A 14637-nucleotide genomic window follows, 5' to 3' on the forward strand; every position below is an offset into this window, starting at 1 on the left:
CTGCTGTGATACTTCCCTCCAGCTCAATTCTGTCTTTCCTCAAGCTGCTTTGTTCAGTCACCTTTCTGGTAACCTGTCAGCCTACCTTCAAACCTGCTTTGATTTTAATTTTTTTTTTTTTTCCGATGTTGTGTGATCCCAAGCAAATATAGGTGATAAAAATCTCAATTTTAACTTGGCACTTTGGAGTGCTTGGAGACTAAGAGGAATATTGTTATTGTTACTGCATCATGTGTCTTTCGTGCCACATCCCAAATTCTTCATGTGTTTTCCTGTGGGAGTAAGAGAACAATAATCTTTCCCCTCTGAGCAGGCACAGATGAAGCAGAGGAGATTTCTCTGTAGCTGCCTGAATATGAGGATCATCAGAGAAGTTATAAGGAGATAATAGGAAATGATAAACTCCATGGCTGCAGATGGGCTTGAAGATGCACAGCTTGTCAGGGCAGCGGTGAGGAGAGGGGGAAATATTCCTGAGAACTGCTCTAGGTCCTTAGAGGGAGTCCTCTCTAAAATGGGGAAGAACATGAGGCTTTAGGAGAGGGGAGCCCTCAGCTGAAGGTGAGGGGTGCATGGAGCTTGACAGTATAAAGATTTTAGAGGGATGGAGGAAGTGAAAGCTTGAGTCAAAGCAGCTGAAAGATTGGCTTTAATATCTGCATAGATAAAAATAAAAGTCTCTGTGGATTAAGAGATAATCCACTAGATAGATTTAATCTGCCACATGTATTACTTCCGCAAAGAAAAGCACTGGGATGGGAAGGTTGGCTTGGCTCTGTGCCTGGGTTTTGAAGGCAGGTGAATATATTCTTTCTCTTGCAGGCCCCCTTTTCCCTTGTCCCCAGTGCGCAGCAGGGCTGTCCCTGTGCACCTCCTGCTTCTCTGCAGCTCTAAAGTCACGTTGAATCTAACTACAGGAGCTCCTGAAGCAGAAAAGAGTACCGAGAGCAACGTAACACAGCAGTGACTAATAAGATGGGCACAGGATAGCTTCAGATGGTGGTGGTATTCTCGGCTGCCTGGAAACAGGATTCTGAGGAGCAGTGACAAACCATTTTATTAACATTCGCCCTTCCTGCCCATCCTGCCGTTGCCTTTCATATGAACAGCACTCGGTAACTCAATCCTTCCTAAATGGAGACTGAAGTCCAAATACAGCACTGCTTCAAAGGATTTGCCCTGTAAATCCTTGGGTACACAGCCCTTCATGTATCTTGTCTTTTCAAACAGCACTTTGACTGTAACTTGAACTGTGCACACGTAACAGTCATATATTCCTAGGAACCTGTGCACGTGATGGAATTTCATGGATTAGTTGGATTTACAGTGTTTAATCGTTTTGTGATAGTTACCTTGGTCAGCAAGAAATAAAGCAATTCTGGTGTGTATTCCTTCTCTGTTGTATTCTGTGAAGGTGAATCTCAGGTGAAGGTTTTTGGCAGGTGTGCTAATGTCAGACTGGCAAATCCTAGAGCAGAGATCATAGGAGAAATCACAGATCACAGGGTGCTTCTGGGAGCAGCCAAAGTGATTTGAAACACCTGAGCTGCCACTGGACAGCTTCCCCAGTTTCCCTTGTGCAGGGAGGAGGCAATCTGTCTGATAGTGCCATTCCATGGCTGGCTGAAGTCACTCTTAATTATTTGGGAGTAGAAGGGAAGGATGAAGCTGTAGTTGAGTTCCTTGGGAAGGTAGAGGAAGAGGTGATACATGGGGAAGGAGTGGTGGGGCTGCTAGCGAAAGAAGAAATTGCTTCCTCGTTTGGCCTACTTGCATTCTGGAGTAATGGGTGGAGAATGGGTACTGGTTTTCAGGTCTGAGTTTGCATGAGTATTTGCTTAAGGTTTCCTTTTGGAAGAGAAAGGTATGCCTCGTTGACCCCTGAGACCTGGGTCTGGGAGTCAGCAGAATGCTGACTAGAAGTGTTTGACTGTTTGATGTTTTCTCTTTACTTTGGGCTTCGAGAAGGCTTTGCTCAGTTCTTTTAGGACAGAGGTCTACTCACAGGTGAGAGGGAAAATTACATCATTGATATGAGGGAGAGAGGCAAAGCAGAAATAAATGACCAATTTTTTTCATCTTTGGAGGAAGTAAAAATAGGCTGGTGCCCCCAGGAGCAGCACTGGGAATGAGGTCAATCAATACGATTATGAAACATGTGCAAAAGAAGCAAACTGTGAGGTGGGAAAACTGGCTGGAAAGAACAGTTAGAAAAGATTTAGTTCCTTGGGAAGCATCTCGTGCTTTAACAAAGCAAGGCAGTGGGACAGCCCTGTGACACATGGAATTTGCTGCAGACAGGTGCTAGGAAATGCACGCTGAAAGGAACAACATAAGCCACTCTGAGAACTATCAAGTATATAAACGATGTGGACTTCCTCCGCTGAGACAGTGGGAGGGTGTGGGAAGGAAACCATGAACAGATTTGCACTTAGTGTTGGTACAAAATACAAGCTGTTAGGCTGTATTTAAAGTAAAAGGATGAAGAAGTGGAGGATGCTACTGAGAGGCGGGATCTCATGAGGTTCAGTTTTGCTCATCTCCCACTTCAAAAAGAGTAGAATAAACTGTGTGCTCTCCTGCCCTGTGCATGAGGGAGGGTTTTCACGCCTTCAGAAAGAGGGATGCTTGGTTATGAGCAAGCAGAAACGCTTAAAGCTGGCTAGAGAAAGAAAAATGGGGGTCTTTCAGAATGAAAGGTGAGCTGGCTGCTCATACTTTTGTTTTTTTCTGTAGCTGCAGCCAGCAGGAGCCTTTAGAGGAATCCATTTTTTTACTGAGAGAGTGCATTGCACTGGGTGAAAATACTTGAAAAGACTGTGGTAGAGTTGGAAAGTGCTAATGTCACCTTTGTTACTGAAAGGAATTATACAGACAGAACGAAAAAAAGAGCATAGGAGTTCTCTGCTTAAATGCAAAGGGGGACTTGGGGGTGGAATTTAAAGATAAGACCGAGATTGATTTTTCCAGGCACAAAATGATCCGCTGGAACTCGTTGCTACAAAACAATGCTGAAATGAAGTACTGTGGCTCCTGAAAGATTGTGTGGTCACAAAAATATTCTGTGCTGGTTTTGCTAAAGGAATGAAGCTTCAGAACAATTGTTAGCATTTGAGCTTGAAGTGGGGCTGCACCTCATAGTTATGTACAGAGGAGGAGGGTCTCTTCTGAGAAGGTTGTTGTCTGTTGATAACTTATTGTGGCTTTCTTATTAGCTGTAATTGCAGTGAGACATGGGGTTTTCTTCACTCAGTTCTGACTGTGCTGTGCGAGGAGAATGTCGCACAGAAAATCACAGACTTGTCTTGTTTCATGTTGGAGCACGTGAGAAACTCTTAATGGGACCAAGACGAGTATCTGACCCTGTACTATCTTGCCTTGTGAAACAATCCAGACCACTGAGATTCACATCCTTCCTCTTGGTGTGGTGACTGGCTCTTGCCAAAAAATCTCTGGCTTTAGATTCTTATCCTTAAGCAATGTCCTTGTTCCTTAGGATATCTCAGCGGGTGGAAACCAGCCGGGCACAGCTTCAGGCAATCAGTGAGAGAGTCACGCTCGCACAAGCAAAGATTGAGAAGATCAAGGGCAGCAAGAAGGCTATTAAGGTAGTGACTCCAATGAAGGCTGTATGGCCTCTCTCCTTCTTTCCCCCTTCTATCTTTATCCCTGAAGCAAGCTCTGCAGAAAAACAGATGCTGCCCATCCACTTCTCTGTGCCTTGCTGCTGAGCAGGAGCTGTGATGAGAGTCCCCCTTCTGACAGGGCCAGTTAATGATTCTTAAACCCACGGGCTACCCAGTTCCTGGCCATACAAGGCCAATATAAGTTGTTGCCTTAACTACTACCTTTAGAATAAAACAGCTTTGTGCTTCACTATGCCCAACACCCTCTCATTTCGTGTTCTTACAATCTTCCATTGAATAGAAGCTGCTGATAGAGAGCCACCCCCTCCAGTGCAGGTTTATCTGTGTGAGCTGTGTAAAACTGGTGGAAGTCTTCCTTTTACCATTCCTGCTGTATTTAATACAGTGTTTCCAGTTCCCTTCCTGCACTTTGGAAGCCTTTCTGCCTCTTGTTACTTGCAGAGAGAGAGAATTTTTGGCACTTCAGCTTTCAAAATTGATGGCCCTCATGATGGTTTCTGCAGAAATAGCCCTTAAGAGCCTGTTAACTCCAAGGCTCTCCATTCCCACAGGCAGCACAGATCATGTGCCTTAATCTACTCCACGTGTTTCTGCAGCAGAAGATTGCTAAGTTGCTGGGATTTTGAAATCCCTCCTTGTCTCTCCTCAGGTATTTTCCAGTGCCAAGTATCCTGCCCCTGAACGGCTACAGGAGTACTGTTCAATTTTTGCTGGTGCAGAAGACCCAGCTAAACAGAAATGGCCAAGACACAAGATCCAGAGCAAGCACCGAATGCTGGATGAAAAGTCCTTGCAGGTAAGGAGGAGGAGAAAAGACCGTGAGATGAACAAGAAAAGAGAAGTCTCCTTGATGAAGTAGACCAGAGTTTTAGGTATGGGTGGGGAGCTGAACAGCTGTTGTCTGCAGCAGGTAGTGTTGAAGGAGCTGCTGTTCCTTTCTTGTTTGTGTACTGAGTGACGGGGAGATGCTTCTTAGGGTGGTCTGAGAAGGGATAGGTTTGATACAAAGAAACACCCCGATAGTTTGGGTCAAACTGGATTGGAAAGAAGAGAGAACAAATTGGTATCTGTAAAGGTTACTGCATGTGTGCTGTGCCAGCAGTAGCAGACATGCTCTTCCTGGCAGGTCAGGGTTCAAACTGTCATCAGGGTTCAAACTCAGCTTCCTTGCTCTCTTCCCCCTAAGAGACTTGCTTCCACGTCCTTGTATGCCGTGGCCCAAAAATAAACCTGCCACTGAATGTTTTATCACACTAAACCTTCCTGAGTTTTAATGGAGTTGAGGTCTCTGTACAGTGAGGTAGTTATGAATATTTCAGCCAGATCGGGAGTGGAGTTGCTGGCCAAATGGACAGCTGGCACACTTGAGCAGGGTTTGTGCATCCTTCAAGGCCTGGCTGTAGGCCAGGGCACAGCTGCATGGGACCTGTTGTCGGCCAGCTGGGGCAAGCCAACTTCTGTTGTGCTGGCTGTCTGATGGCCCCATCCCGTCAGACAGCCTGCAGGGAGCAGAGGTACACAGGCATTGGCAAGGGAGGTGTGCTGATATACAGCCCCTCACACAGGGAGGTGACTGAAAAGAGAATCAACTGGTAGAGGCTCCACTAAGAGCAAATGGCGTGCCCATTCGACTTGCCTGCTGGTAAGCTCTGCATGCTCTTCTGTGCAGCCTATGTCACTCACCTGCAGTGCCACCCTTCCCCTCGCCCAGGCGATCTCTGTTCCGTTGCAGAGTTCTGCTCTCCATGATCAAGGCTGCCATCACCACAGGGACTTTTGCAGACTCCAGTGTATGTTTGTGCTTCTTCCCTCCTCCTGTGACTCAGTTCTCCCTTTGGACTATTTCTTTTTTGGGAGGGCCTGTGGCTTTGTCACCCACAACTCTTTTGTGGGGTAGGACAGTGCTGTGCTGACAACTGGCTTATGAAAGATAGAAGGACCTGCAGGAGTGGCAGCTGCTGTGCAGTGGGGCTCAGTGTGGTCCGAACGCCGTCCAGGGGGACAGAGCCTTCTTATCTACAGCTGAGCATGAGCATGATGTGCCTTGCAGTAATGAAATGTGACAGAGAGAAGTCTAATGTTTGCATTTATACCCTCCTCAATTATTCAGGGCTTTCAGCAGAGGCTCACTGCCTGTTTTCACTTCTAATGAGGGCCTTTTTGCTGGGAGCAGTCACAGTAGCCTTTGCTAACTTCACTCACACAACACACACTCACACAACACACACGCACACACACACACTGCCAGGAAAGCAAGCTCTGATCCTGTCATTTTGAGGGTAAGTAATGCCAGCCTGTGCTGAGTGCTTAGGGTTTGTGCTCTGGGGCAGAAGCATTTGAGTTAGAACTGTATGTGGTTCTGCAATTTTATTTTAAAAATGCTTCCCTTCTGGGAAGTTCTCTTTTGCCCTCCATTCCACAAGCAAATGAAGACTCAGCTGGTGAGAGGACAGAGACATAGGCTGGTAGCATAAGTGCTGACAGATAAGAACATTGGAGCAATCCTCTGGACTGTGGGAAACATGGTCCATCTGGGACTGGGGAGAGGTCCGACTGACAGTTGCAAGTTTTTGAAGATTCCTCATTAGACTTCAGCAGTGTCAGTAACCTGAGCTGCCCAGTGAGCTCTGCAGAGTTCACCATAGGTGCAGGCAGGCACTTTCTAACCTTTAACTGCATTTCCAGTTAGCCTCCATTAGCATGAGAGAGAAGGGGGTTTCAGATGCATCACTCCAATTCCCATCGTAAGGTTGCGTGTTAATTAAACCTAAGAACTAGTGTGACTTATATATTGTTAATCATAGGCTCTTAGGGAGAAAAGTGGCTGGAAGTGCATCGTAGATGATCCTGCTGGGTGCCAAATCACCATGTTCAGGTGTTGAAGCATTCAAACACACTCCACGACTTCAGTAGATTGAGGCTGCTGAACCTTTGGCTTTTGGTCTTCCTGTCACTTTAAGAAAACTCACTCTTAAATGATGCATCAACTTGCAGTGTTCACAGTTGCAGGATATTATTAATGACAGGTACCTATTCTAAATATCAAAACAGATCTAGATATTTTAAGGCTTGCGTTTTGGTGGCATTTAAATTAAAAGGATTTACATTTCAGAGTAATATGCTTGGTGCTTTTGTAACTACCTTAGATTAGACTTATAAGTAAACGTAGGTAATGGTTGGTTTCTCGCTCCACCCTTAAAGTGACGCACAGCCTTCCAATGCAAATTGGAATCCACAAAGAGAGAAGTAAAAAAATATATATTTGACTCGAGGGCTAAGTGTGTGTGAACAGTCTGCAGAAACATCAGTACTCCCTCATGCTTAAAAAATTAAACGCTGCAAAATGAATATTAATGATCAAAAAGAACCTTTATTTCCGAATTTCTGAGTCTCTAAATAACAATTTACTCATGTATTTTTGCCTATTTGCTGCTGCAGAAATGCAAGGTGTTTATTTCAGCGTATTTTTCACAAGTTGGAATCTGTTATTTGGAGGAAACAAAAATCAAAACCTCACAGTCTTTTCCCACAGCCTTTGTAGACTCGGAGCACCATACAGACTTGTAGTGGATTTGCTGAGCTGTGACTAAGCCATTTCCCGGGATTTCTGACTACCCAATTCAAACCTGAAATTTCCATCAGTGGAAACTGCTTATGTTGCTGAGCTGCGGTCTTAAAATTGAACCAGCAATGGTCTCCAATTCCCCACTGCAAGTACAAAGTACATCTGGTGATGCTGGAAGTAGCGAGGCAGTAGAAGGCTGCGGGCAGCATTGGGAGCTGTATCAGCATGGAGCTGTGAGGCTGCTGCTTGTCCCAGTTTGACTGAAGAAAGAGTTGTGAAGGTGCTGAGGAGGGATGTGGGGAGAGGTCAAGGATGAGAGTTTGCTGTTTCATAGGCTTTCTCTGGGTTCAGGGACAAATTCCTTTCCTCTCTGTAGTGCCGTGCATGCAGCAGTGTGTTGTGGTCACTGAACATCATCCCCCCAGAGCATCTGGCAGCGGATGCTGTCATGCTAGCTGAAACACTGGTCTGATCTGGGATGGCAATTCCTGTGCTCTATAAAAGTCAAGCAGTTCAGATGCAATAAGTTCTTTTCTAAAGGGAGTTCTATATATTATGAATGAAGTTTTAGAACCAAGAGAAAGGAGATTTCAGTTCATTAGAGTTGAAAACTCCTGCAAATCCCTCAGGCTTTGCAAAACCATCTGGCACGTTCCACCCTGCATACTCCCTTCTGCCTGATCTCTTGCCTAGTGAAGGCATGCAATTTTTCCCTAACCTTCCTTTGCCTTCTCTGCATACCCCACCAGTGGGATCACCTCTCCTAAAACATCAGGTGAGGGCGGAAGAGGGGAGGTAACAGAGATGTTTGCTCTGCTTGCATGAAAATGTGTCATATCTCCCAGCTGGAGACACTATAACAAATGCTTAGTTCAGATGGAGATGCTCAATCCCTCCCGCTGGTTATAAGAACCTAAATGGCTGTTATATTTTGATGGATTCTTGCCGTTGAAACACCAACAGCATAACCCATCTGTAACACCAAAAGCATATTCCATGGGCCTGAACGGATGAGATTCATCACCTGGGGTTGCAGTGTTGTCCACGTGCTTTCTTTCTCAAACGGAGGTAGAGAGGGAGAAGTAGGATTCCCAGACTTGGTAGTGGAACCAGAACTGTGGGTTTTGGTGGCTGGGGAGAGCTGTCCCATTGGCTTTGGTTTTTTTTAGTGTTTTGCTACCCATTATCTGTCTTCTTGCAGGAGAAGCTCAAGTACTTCCCAGTGTGTGTGAACACCAAAATTCAGCAGGAAGATGATGCAGAAGAAGGTCTCGGCAGCCTCCCAAGGAACATCAGCTCTCTCAGCTCCCTGCTGCTCTTCAACACCACGGAGAACCTGTGAGTTGGCTCAGGACTGTGCTGGCCACCTGTCTCTGCTTGTTCTCAGAGGAGCTATCCCTGCCTCAGGGCAGCTGTGCTGCTTGCTTTCCTAGGGATCTTGCTTAGTAGACTCCTGATGGGACAGGTTTTGGTAGCTCCCAGCTAGCAGCCCTTTCTCACTCTGACCTATGGGTGGAATCCTTCATTCACCTGCTTTCAACTCAGCTTAACGCTTCCTTATTTTTTTCTGTCTTCCTCCTGCAAGTTCTCACCAGCCTTGAGAGCTGCTGTCACTTGTCCTCTGCCCCACTTGCCTGCTTAGGTACTGCTCTTTCTCCTGATGGCTCCTCACAGCAAAACTTAACCACTGTCACTGCTTTAATATCTCCATTGCCACACACACTGCACTGCACTTCCCTTTCCCATCAGACTTTGCCTCATGGTTCTTCCTTCTGCCTACACTGAAGATCTTCTTTAAGTCCTAGTTGACCTTTCAGCTGCTGGACCTCTTCTTTCTTCACAAGCTACTGATTATTTCCCCTCTTCTTCTTTCCTCCTCCCCCTTTATTAATAAGGCACCTGGAGAGACTGTTGTCTTGGTGAAGGTTTTGAGGCAGTCTCAGGCCAGAAAGTGGGAGGTGAGCTAGGTAATGGTGGGCAGCGTGGTAGGGCTTTGCTGCAGGATGAATGCATATGCTGGAAGGGTGGAGAACAACTGGGCTCCTGGTTGTGGAGGAGTGAGGCTAAAAGGAGATTGAGGGAGGGCCCAACATGTTCCACCTGCTTGAGCAAGTTGGGAGCTCTCCTTCAAGTCCTTCTTGACTAACACTGTTGAGGTGGCCTCGCTGAAGTGCCTGCCTTCTGCCCTAGATACAAGAAGTATGTTTTCCTGGATCCACTAGCTGGAGCAGTGACCAAGACCCATGTGGCTCTGGAAACAGAGACAGAAGAGAAGCTCTTTGATGCTCCTCTCTCCATCACCGAAAGGGGACAGCTGGACCGGCAGGTGAGATGTAGGGGATGCAGTTGCTTCCCAGTCTAGAGTATGGACCTGGCTTTCTGAGAGGAGGAGAAAGCTTTTATAGGGTGGAGAACAGTAGAGGAATGCCCCCACATGGCTGCAGGGTAACCTGCTTATCAGAAAGACCTTGCCTATTTTCGTGCCTGCAGTCCTGATTTGGGCTTAATGGATGAGATGAAGCCCTCAAATTTGGCAGGTGTCTCTCTTCTCAGTCGTTTGCTGGGTGGTGTGAGAAGTGTCATGTAACATGATTCACCTTGCTGCTAGACCTCAAAGTTATAGAGGAGTTTGGAGACTCCATCACTTGATCATTTATCTCCCTTGTGCTAACTTCTGTAGAGGAGTAGGTGTGAGGTGCCTGGGGGAAGGCTTGTGCCCCATTGTTCCTGCTGGACAGGGCCACTTGCTAATGAAAATGGAAAGGCCAACCAGCCTGAACAAAGGGGTGTGGTGCTTGGTGTGGATATGAGGCAGGCAGGGCACCAGTCTATGCTGCCTCTGCATGACCGACCTTGTAACAAACACCCTGTAAAGCTGTACCTAGAGCTTTATTGGTGTATGGTTGAATGTGTGGTTTGAGGCTGAAGAAAGGAGGCTAGGAGCTTGTCGGGTCAGACTGGAGGAGAAAGCATTGTGTTTAGCAAACAAGAGCACAGACTTGTATGGACAGCTGAGGGCCAGCCACTGTAGCAAGGCCCAGCCTTGACTGCCACCCAGGCTGTTCTCTGCAGTGCCCCTGCTTGCTGCAAGGAAAAGGAGTGCCTTCACTGCACTTCTTTTTATTTTGTGTTTCTTTTAGGTAGCTGAAAATTACTTCTACGTGCCAGATCTGGGCCAGGTCCCTGAGATTGATGTGCCATCCTACCTGCCAGACCTGCCTGGCATTGCTGCAGATCTCATGTACAGCGCTGACCTGGGCCCTGGCATCGCACCATCCGCTCCAAGCAGTGCTATTCCAGAGCTACCCACTTTCAGCACTGAGTCAGTGGAGCCTTCACAAGCAGGTATTTCCAATCACCATTACCAGGACCCTGTGAAGGATGAAGTGGGGAGGGGTTCACTGAAAGAAAGTGGAGAGAAGGTGGTAACTCCCTTAGTGGAGAGGTCAGAAGGGTGCATTTGGATCTGAGTCAAAGCTGCAGCCTGCTCAAGTGCTGGCCAGACTCTGAGCAGACTCACCACAGGTGACTGCAGGGGCAAAAGAGCAGAGTGCAGTGAGGGACTGGCCTCAGGTCACCAAGGAATCTCTTGAGTGAGCTGGACAGGCCCAGTGGAATGGAGCTGGGGAACATAGTGAATCTCAACCCTTGCCTTGGTTGTATATGCTGTAAGGGATGATGCACAGGGTGAAAGCGCTGTGATGCATGGTGCATGCTGAGGGTCTTGTATCAGTTGCTGCTGAGGCATGGAACGCTCTCAGCTGAAGCTCTGAGACTGATGTCTTCTGAGACTGTTCAGATGCAACTTCTTTCATCTTTCAGACCTTCAGGATCCTGGGCTCTTGCCACCTCCCCCACCACCTCCTCCCCCACCTCCTCCTGTTACACCAACTATTGTGCCTCCCCCACCACCCCTGCCACAACCTACAGCCCCATCTGAACCAGCCCGGACAGCAAGTGAGGACAGCAGCAAGCCTGCAGGTAAGAGCTGTACACCTCCACCTGCTTCACCAGCAGAATCTAATTCAACTCCCTAGCTTCAGCTCATGCCCTCAGTGCACTTCTAGAACGGCCTCTTGGCAGAAGAGGGAAGCTGCTCCTGCCTGCCTGTGGGGCTGCAGGCCTTCAGTTTCATCTTGGCAGGCCTCTTGCTGGCTGAGCTCAGTGTGAGCCTGTGATTGAAAGTGTCTGTGTCAGTCCCAAAAAGAAGATGGCAGGACATTAGCAGCACTTTCTGTGGGGATTCAGGTGGGCTTGGGGCTGACGCATGTTCTTCCTTTCCCTGCAGCTTCAGTCCAGGGAGCCCCAAAGGAGGTGGTGAACCCCTCAACTGGCCGTGCCAGTCTCCTGGAATCCATTCGCCAGGCTGGGGGCATTGGGAAGGCCAACCTCCGCAGCGTAAAGGAGAGGAAGCTGGAGAAGAAGAAGCAAAAGGAACAAGAACAAGGTGCTGAGGCTCTTATACAAATCTGGTCTTCCTTTCTCTCTGCCCCAGGCTGAGATATGTAGGTCTGGAGGCAGGCTGGCATCCAGGAGCATGAGGACTATACAGAGCAGAGAGATGCTCTCTCCTTACAGGTTGGCATAAGGTCTCAGTATTTCCATTTAGACAATCCTCTGTGGACTCAGTACACTACATCTGCCAGGCAAGCATGAATGTTCTTGGTGGACACCCGCTCTTTCTCAGGACATGCTTAGAAGTTCACAGGTGAGGGACAGTCAAAGGAATCCCTGGAGCCAAGAAAGGGACAGAGTTGAGCTGGTTTGAGCCATGTTGGTATGGGTGGCTGCTGAGGGTATTGAAACAGTTGATTTGGCAGAATGGGACTGCAGATGCCCAAGCCCTCTTGTTTCTGGAGCAATTCCATGCTTAAATTGCCCCAGAGAATGTTGTTACCCCACAGTGCCTGGCTTCCTGATGTGAAATTGGGCTGTATTGGGAGGGGAGGATATGGATGTGATATGAGGCTGAAGACTATATTATTTTTCCTTACTCTGAAAAGACTATTCCAAGAAAATGTGTTTACCTTACTGCTAGGCTCAGACTGACTCTTCCTTCTCATGTGACACTTGGGGTTTTGCTCTGTTTCAGTGAGAGCTACAGGACAAGGTGGAGATCTGATGTCAGACCTCTTCAACAAGCTGGTGCTGAGGCGCAAAGGTACTGTCACACAGGGTGGGCTGCTCCATCCCTCTAGGAAGGAGGTAGAGCTTTTGCAGGCACCTCAGTTATCAGCCACAGCCCTAGAACCAGGGGCAGACTCCTTCCTAGGTCTGTGTGCCACAACATGGCTGGGAGTGCATTTAAAGGGGGATATCTGGGGAACCTCCCATTGAATGATCAACTGGAGACATCAGAGGGAGATTGTGTGCCCAAGGCAGATAATGGGCTCTGAAAACTGCCAGTGAGGGGCTCTGCAGGGTGAGGGTGAGACAGCAGTATTCATTAGAATTTCATCAGTGCCAGGGGAGCCGGTCCCCTTGCTCCCTCTCAGAGCATCTGTGTTGCCCACACAGAGCAGGGGAGGGCATGGACCTGCTCAGGCAGAGCTTTGCTGAAACAAGCCCTTTCAGAGAGCTGTGGTGCCATTTCAGCACACCTGCAGTTCTACTTGATTTGGGTCAGCTGGCTGCTTAAGGCACAGTGCCACAAGCCATGTGTTTCACTTCACCTTCACTAAGCTTGTGTGTTCTCTAGGCCCCAGGTGCCACTCACTGGAGCTTTTCCTTCCCTACCAGGTATTTCAGGGAAAGGGCCGGGAGCCTCAGGAAACCCCGATGCTCCTGGCAGTCCTGCTGGTGCCTTTGCTCGTATATCAGACTCGATACCACCCCTCCCACCCCCACAGCAGCCCCCGGGTGAAGAGGATGAGGATGACTGGGAGTCATAGATGGTAGCAGTTGTGCATCAGCATGAATCCCAGGACTCGAACTACGCACCTTTGAGTCACCAGTCTGGAAGGATCTACAGAAGGTGGGCTCTGGCATGGGAGGGGCACCCTGTTATTTCTTCTGGAAGAGGAGCAGCAGGAACTAACCACAACCAAATTGTTACCAATGAGGGATTTTCTTCTGCTGTCTGCTGGTCTCCACCCCAAATACTACAATCCAGCTCAAATCCTGCTGCAGCTCACAATGAATCAATAAATCCTGCCTTAGCTGGAGGGCAGTAGGGCAGCTTGCACTCAGAGGATCAGAACAAGTATTGTTCCTGATTTAAAGGGCCCTTGGTCTTGCCTAATGTGACTGGTGATGACTGCAGGAGCATTTCTGGCAGGCAGACAGTCCTTGCCTCATTTGTCTCTGCTGTGTGCTTGCTGAAGCTCATGTTTGTTTAGATGTTGCAAGTTCTGAGTCCTTGAAGATGAGGCTGGATAGTGGTGAGTGAATGAAAGTGGAAGAGAGAGTCTGTCTGACCCTTCACGGAAAAGTCTAATTACTGGTGCCTCTGTACTTGATGGTTTCTTTCTGTCCCTGCCTTATGGCAATTCTTTGGCTGTTGCTTTCTGAAAAATTGCAATAAAGCTCAAGGAAGGAGGTCCTTGTAGCCTTCACTCTGGTAAAGGAGGGAAACGTGCTCAATAAAGAGTAGCTTAAGGGAAAAGCCCATCTGTCTACTCTCAGCTCAGGCTGGGTCTAACCTTACACCAACAACAACAACCCCAGGGCAGGAGGGCACCAGCTGTCTACAAGCCCCCTACTCCAGCTGCTGATTTCAGTGAGTTCCAGGCAGAGCTTAGCCAGAGCAGGAGTTCTGTGCTCACAGAAGGGGCAGGGGACTCAGAGAAGAAGTTTGTGAGAAGCAGCTGTGTTTTCCCTTTTGTTCTTTGCCCAGTTAACACAGAGGGAGCAGGTACCAGCTCCATGTCTAAATGTAAATGCTTTTTTCACTGAGAAGAGCCTTAAGAGGTAGCATCCAGCTACCAGCTGAAACCGGCAAGGAGGCAAAACAACCTCTTTGACCAGCCTGGTTTGTGATGACAGAAAGAGCTGAGAATGGCTCTTTCTCACACAGCCTTAGGATTATACAGCCATTACTGCTGTCAATTACCCTCCAGCCCAGAACACAGGAAAGAACCTCTAGGAAAGTGCACCAAAAAAGTTTGACCGTTTTCCACAGAAAGTTACTGTGAGTTCAAAAAAAGACTGTATGCAGTTAAAAGCACAGAGTGATCCTATGATTAAAAGTGATCAAAGGAGAAGTGGTGTGCTGTGTTATGGCCGTATCATTATTCCCCTTGAAAGAATGACTCAGTCCTTCAATCTGGTACCAGCTTGAAGCAAGGTAGAAAGGAGATTAAAAAACTAACCCACATCTTACCTGCCTCACTGTGTAATTCCAACACAGTACAAACTAATGGCCTGTTACCTTTAAGGTAACAGCTAAAAATTCCACAAGAATTGTAAACTTCGGTCGTCAGACCC

General features: G+C 47.7%; 1 protein-coding gene across 2 annotated transcripts in view; it reads left to right on the forward strand.

Annotated features, from left to right (window-relative positions):
• The window catches only part of WASHC1 (WASH complex subunit 1), a 40232-nt gene extending 25818 nt beyond the window's left edge, over positions 1-14414 (forward strand). For both annotated transcript variants that reach the window (XM_052667859.1, XM_052667860.1), the window contains exons 3-11: positions 3497-3608; positions 4297-4443; positions 8414-8550; positions 9403-9538; positions 10353-10557; positions 11035-11193; positions 11501-11659; positions 12305-12373; positions 12952-14414. In XM_052667859.1, coding sequence (XP_052523819.1) covers positions 3497-3608; positions 4297-4443; positions 8414-8550; positions 9403-9538; positions 10353-10557; positions 11035-11193; positions 11501-11659; positions 12305-12373; positions 12952-13103 — 1276 coding nt within the window. In that variant the 3' untranslated portion in view covers positions 13104-14414. The remainder of the gene's footprint in view (positions 1-3496; positions 3609-4296; positions 4444-8413; positions 8551-9402; positions 9539-10352; positions 10558-11034; positions 11194-11500; positions 11660-12304; positions 12374-12951) is intronic.
• Positions 14415-14637: the final 223 nt, after the last annotated feature.

The sequence above is a fragment of the Tympanuchus pallidicinctus genome, unplaced genomic scaffold (genome assembly GCF_026119805.1).
Source record: "Tympanuchus pallidicinctus isolate F22 unplaced genomic scaffold, pur_lepc_1.0 scaffold8, whole genome shotgun sequence".
Taxonomy (NCBI): Eukaryota; Metazoa; Chordata; class Aves; order Galliformes; family Phasianidae; genus Tympanuchus; species Tympanuchus pallidicinctus.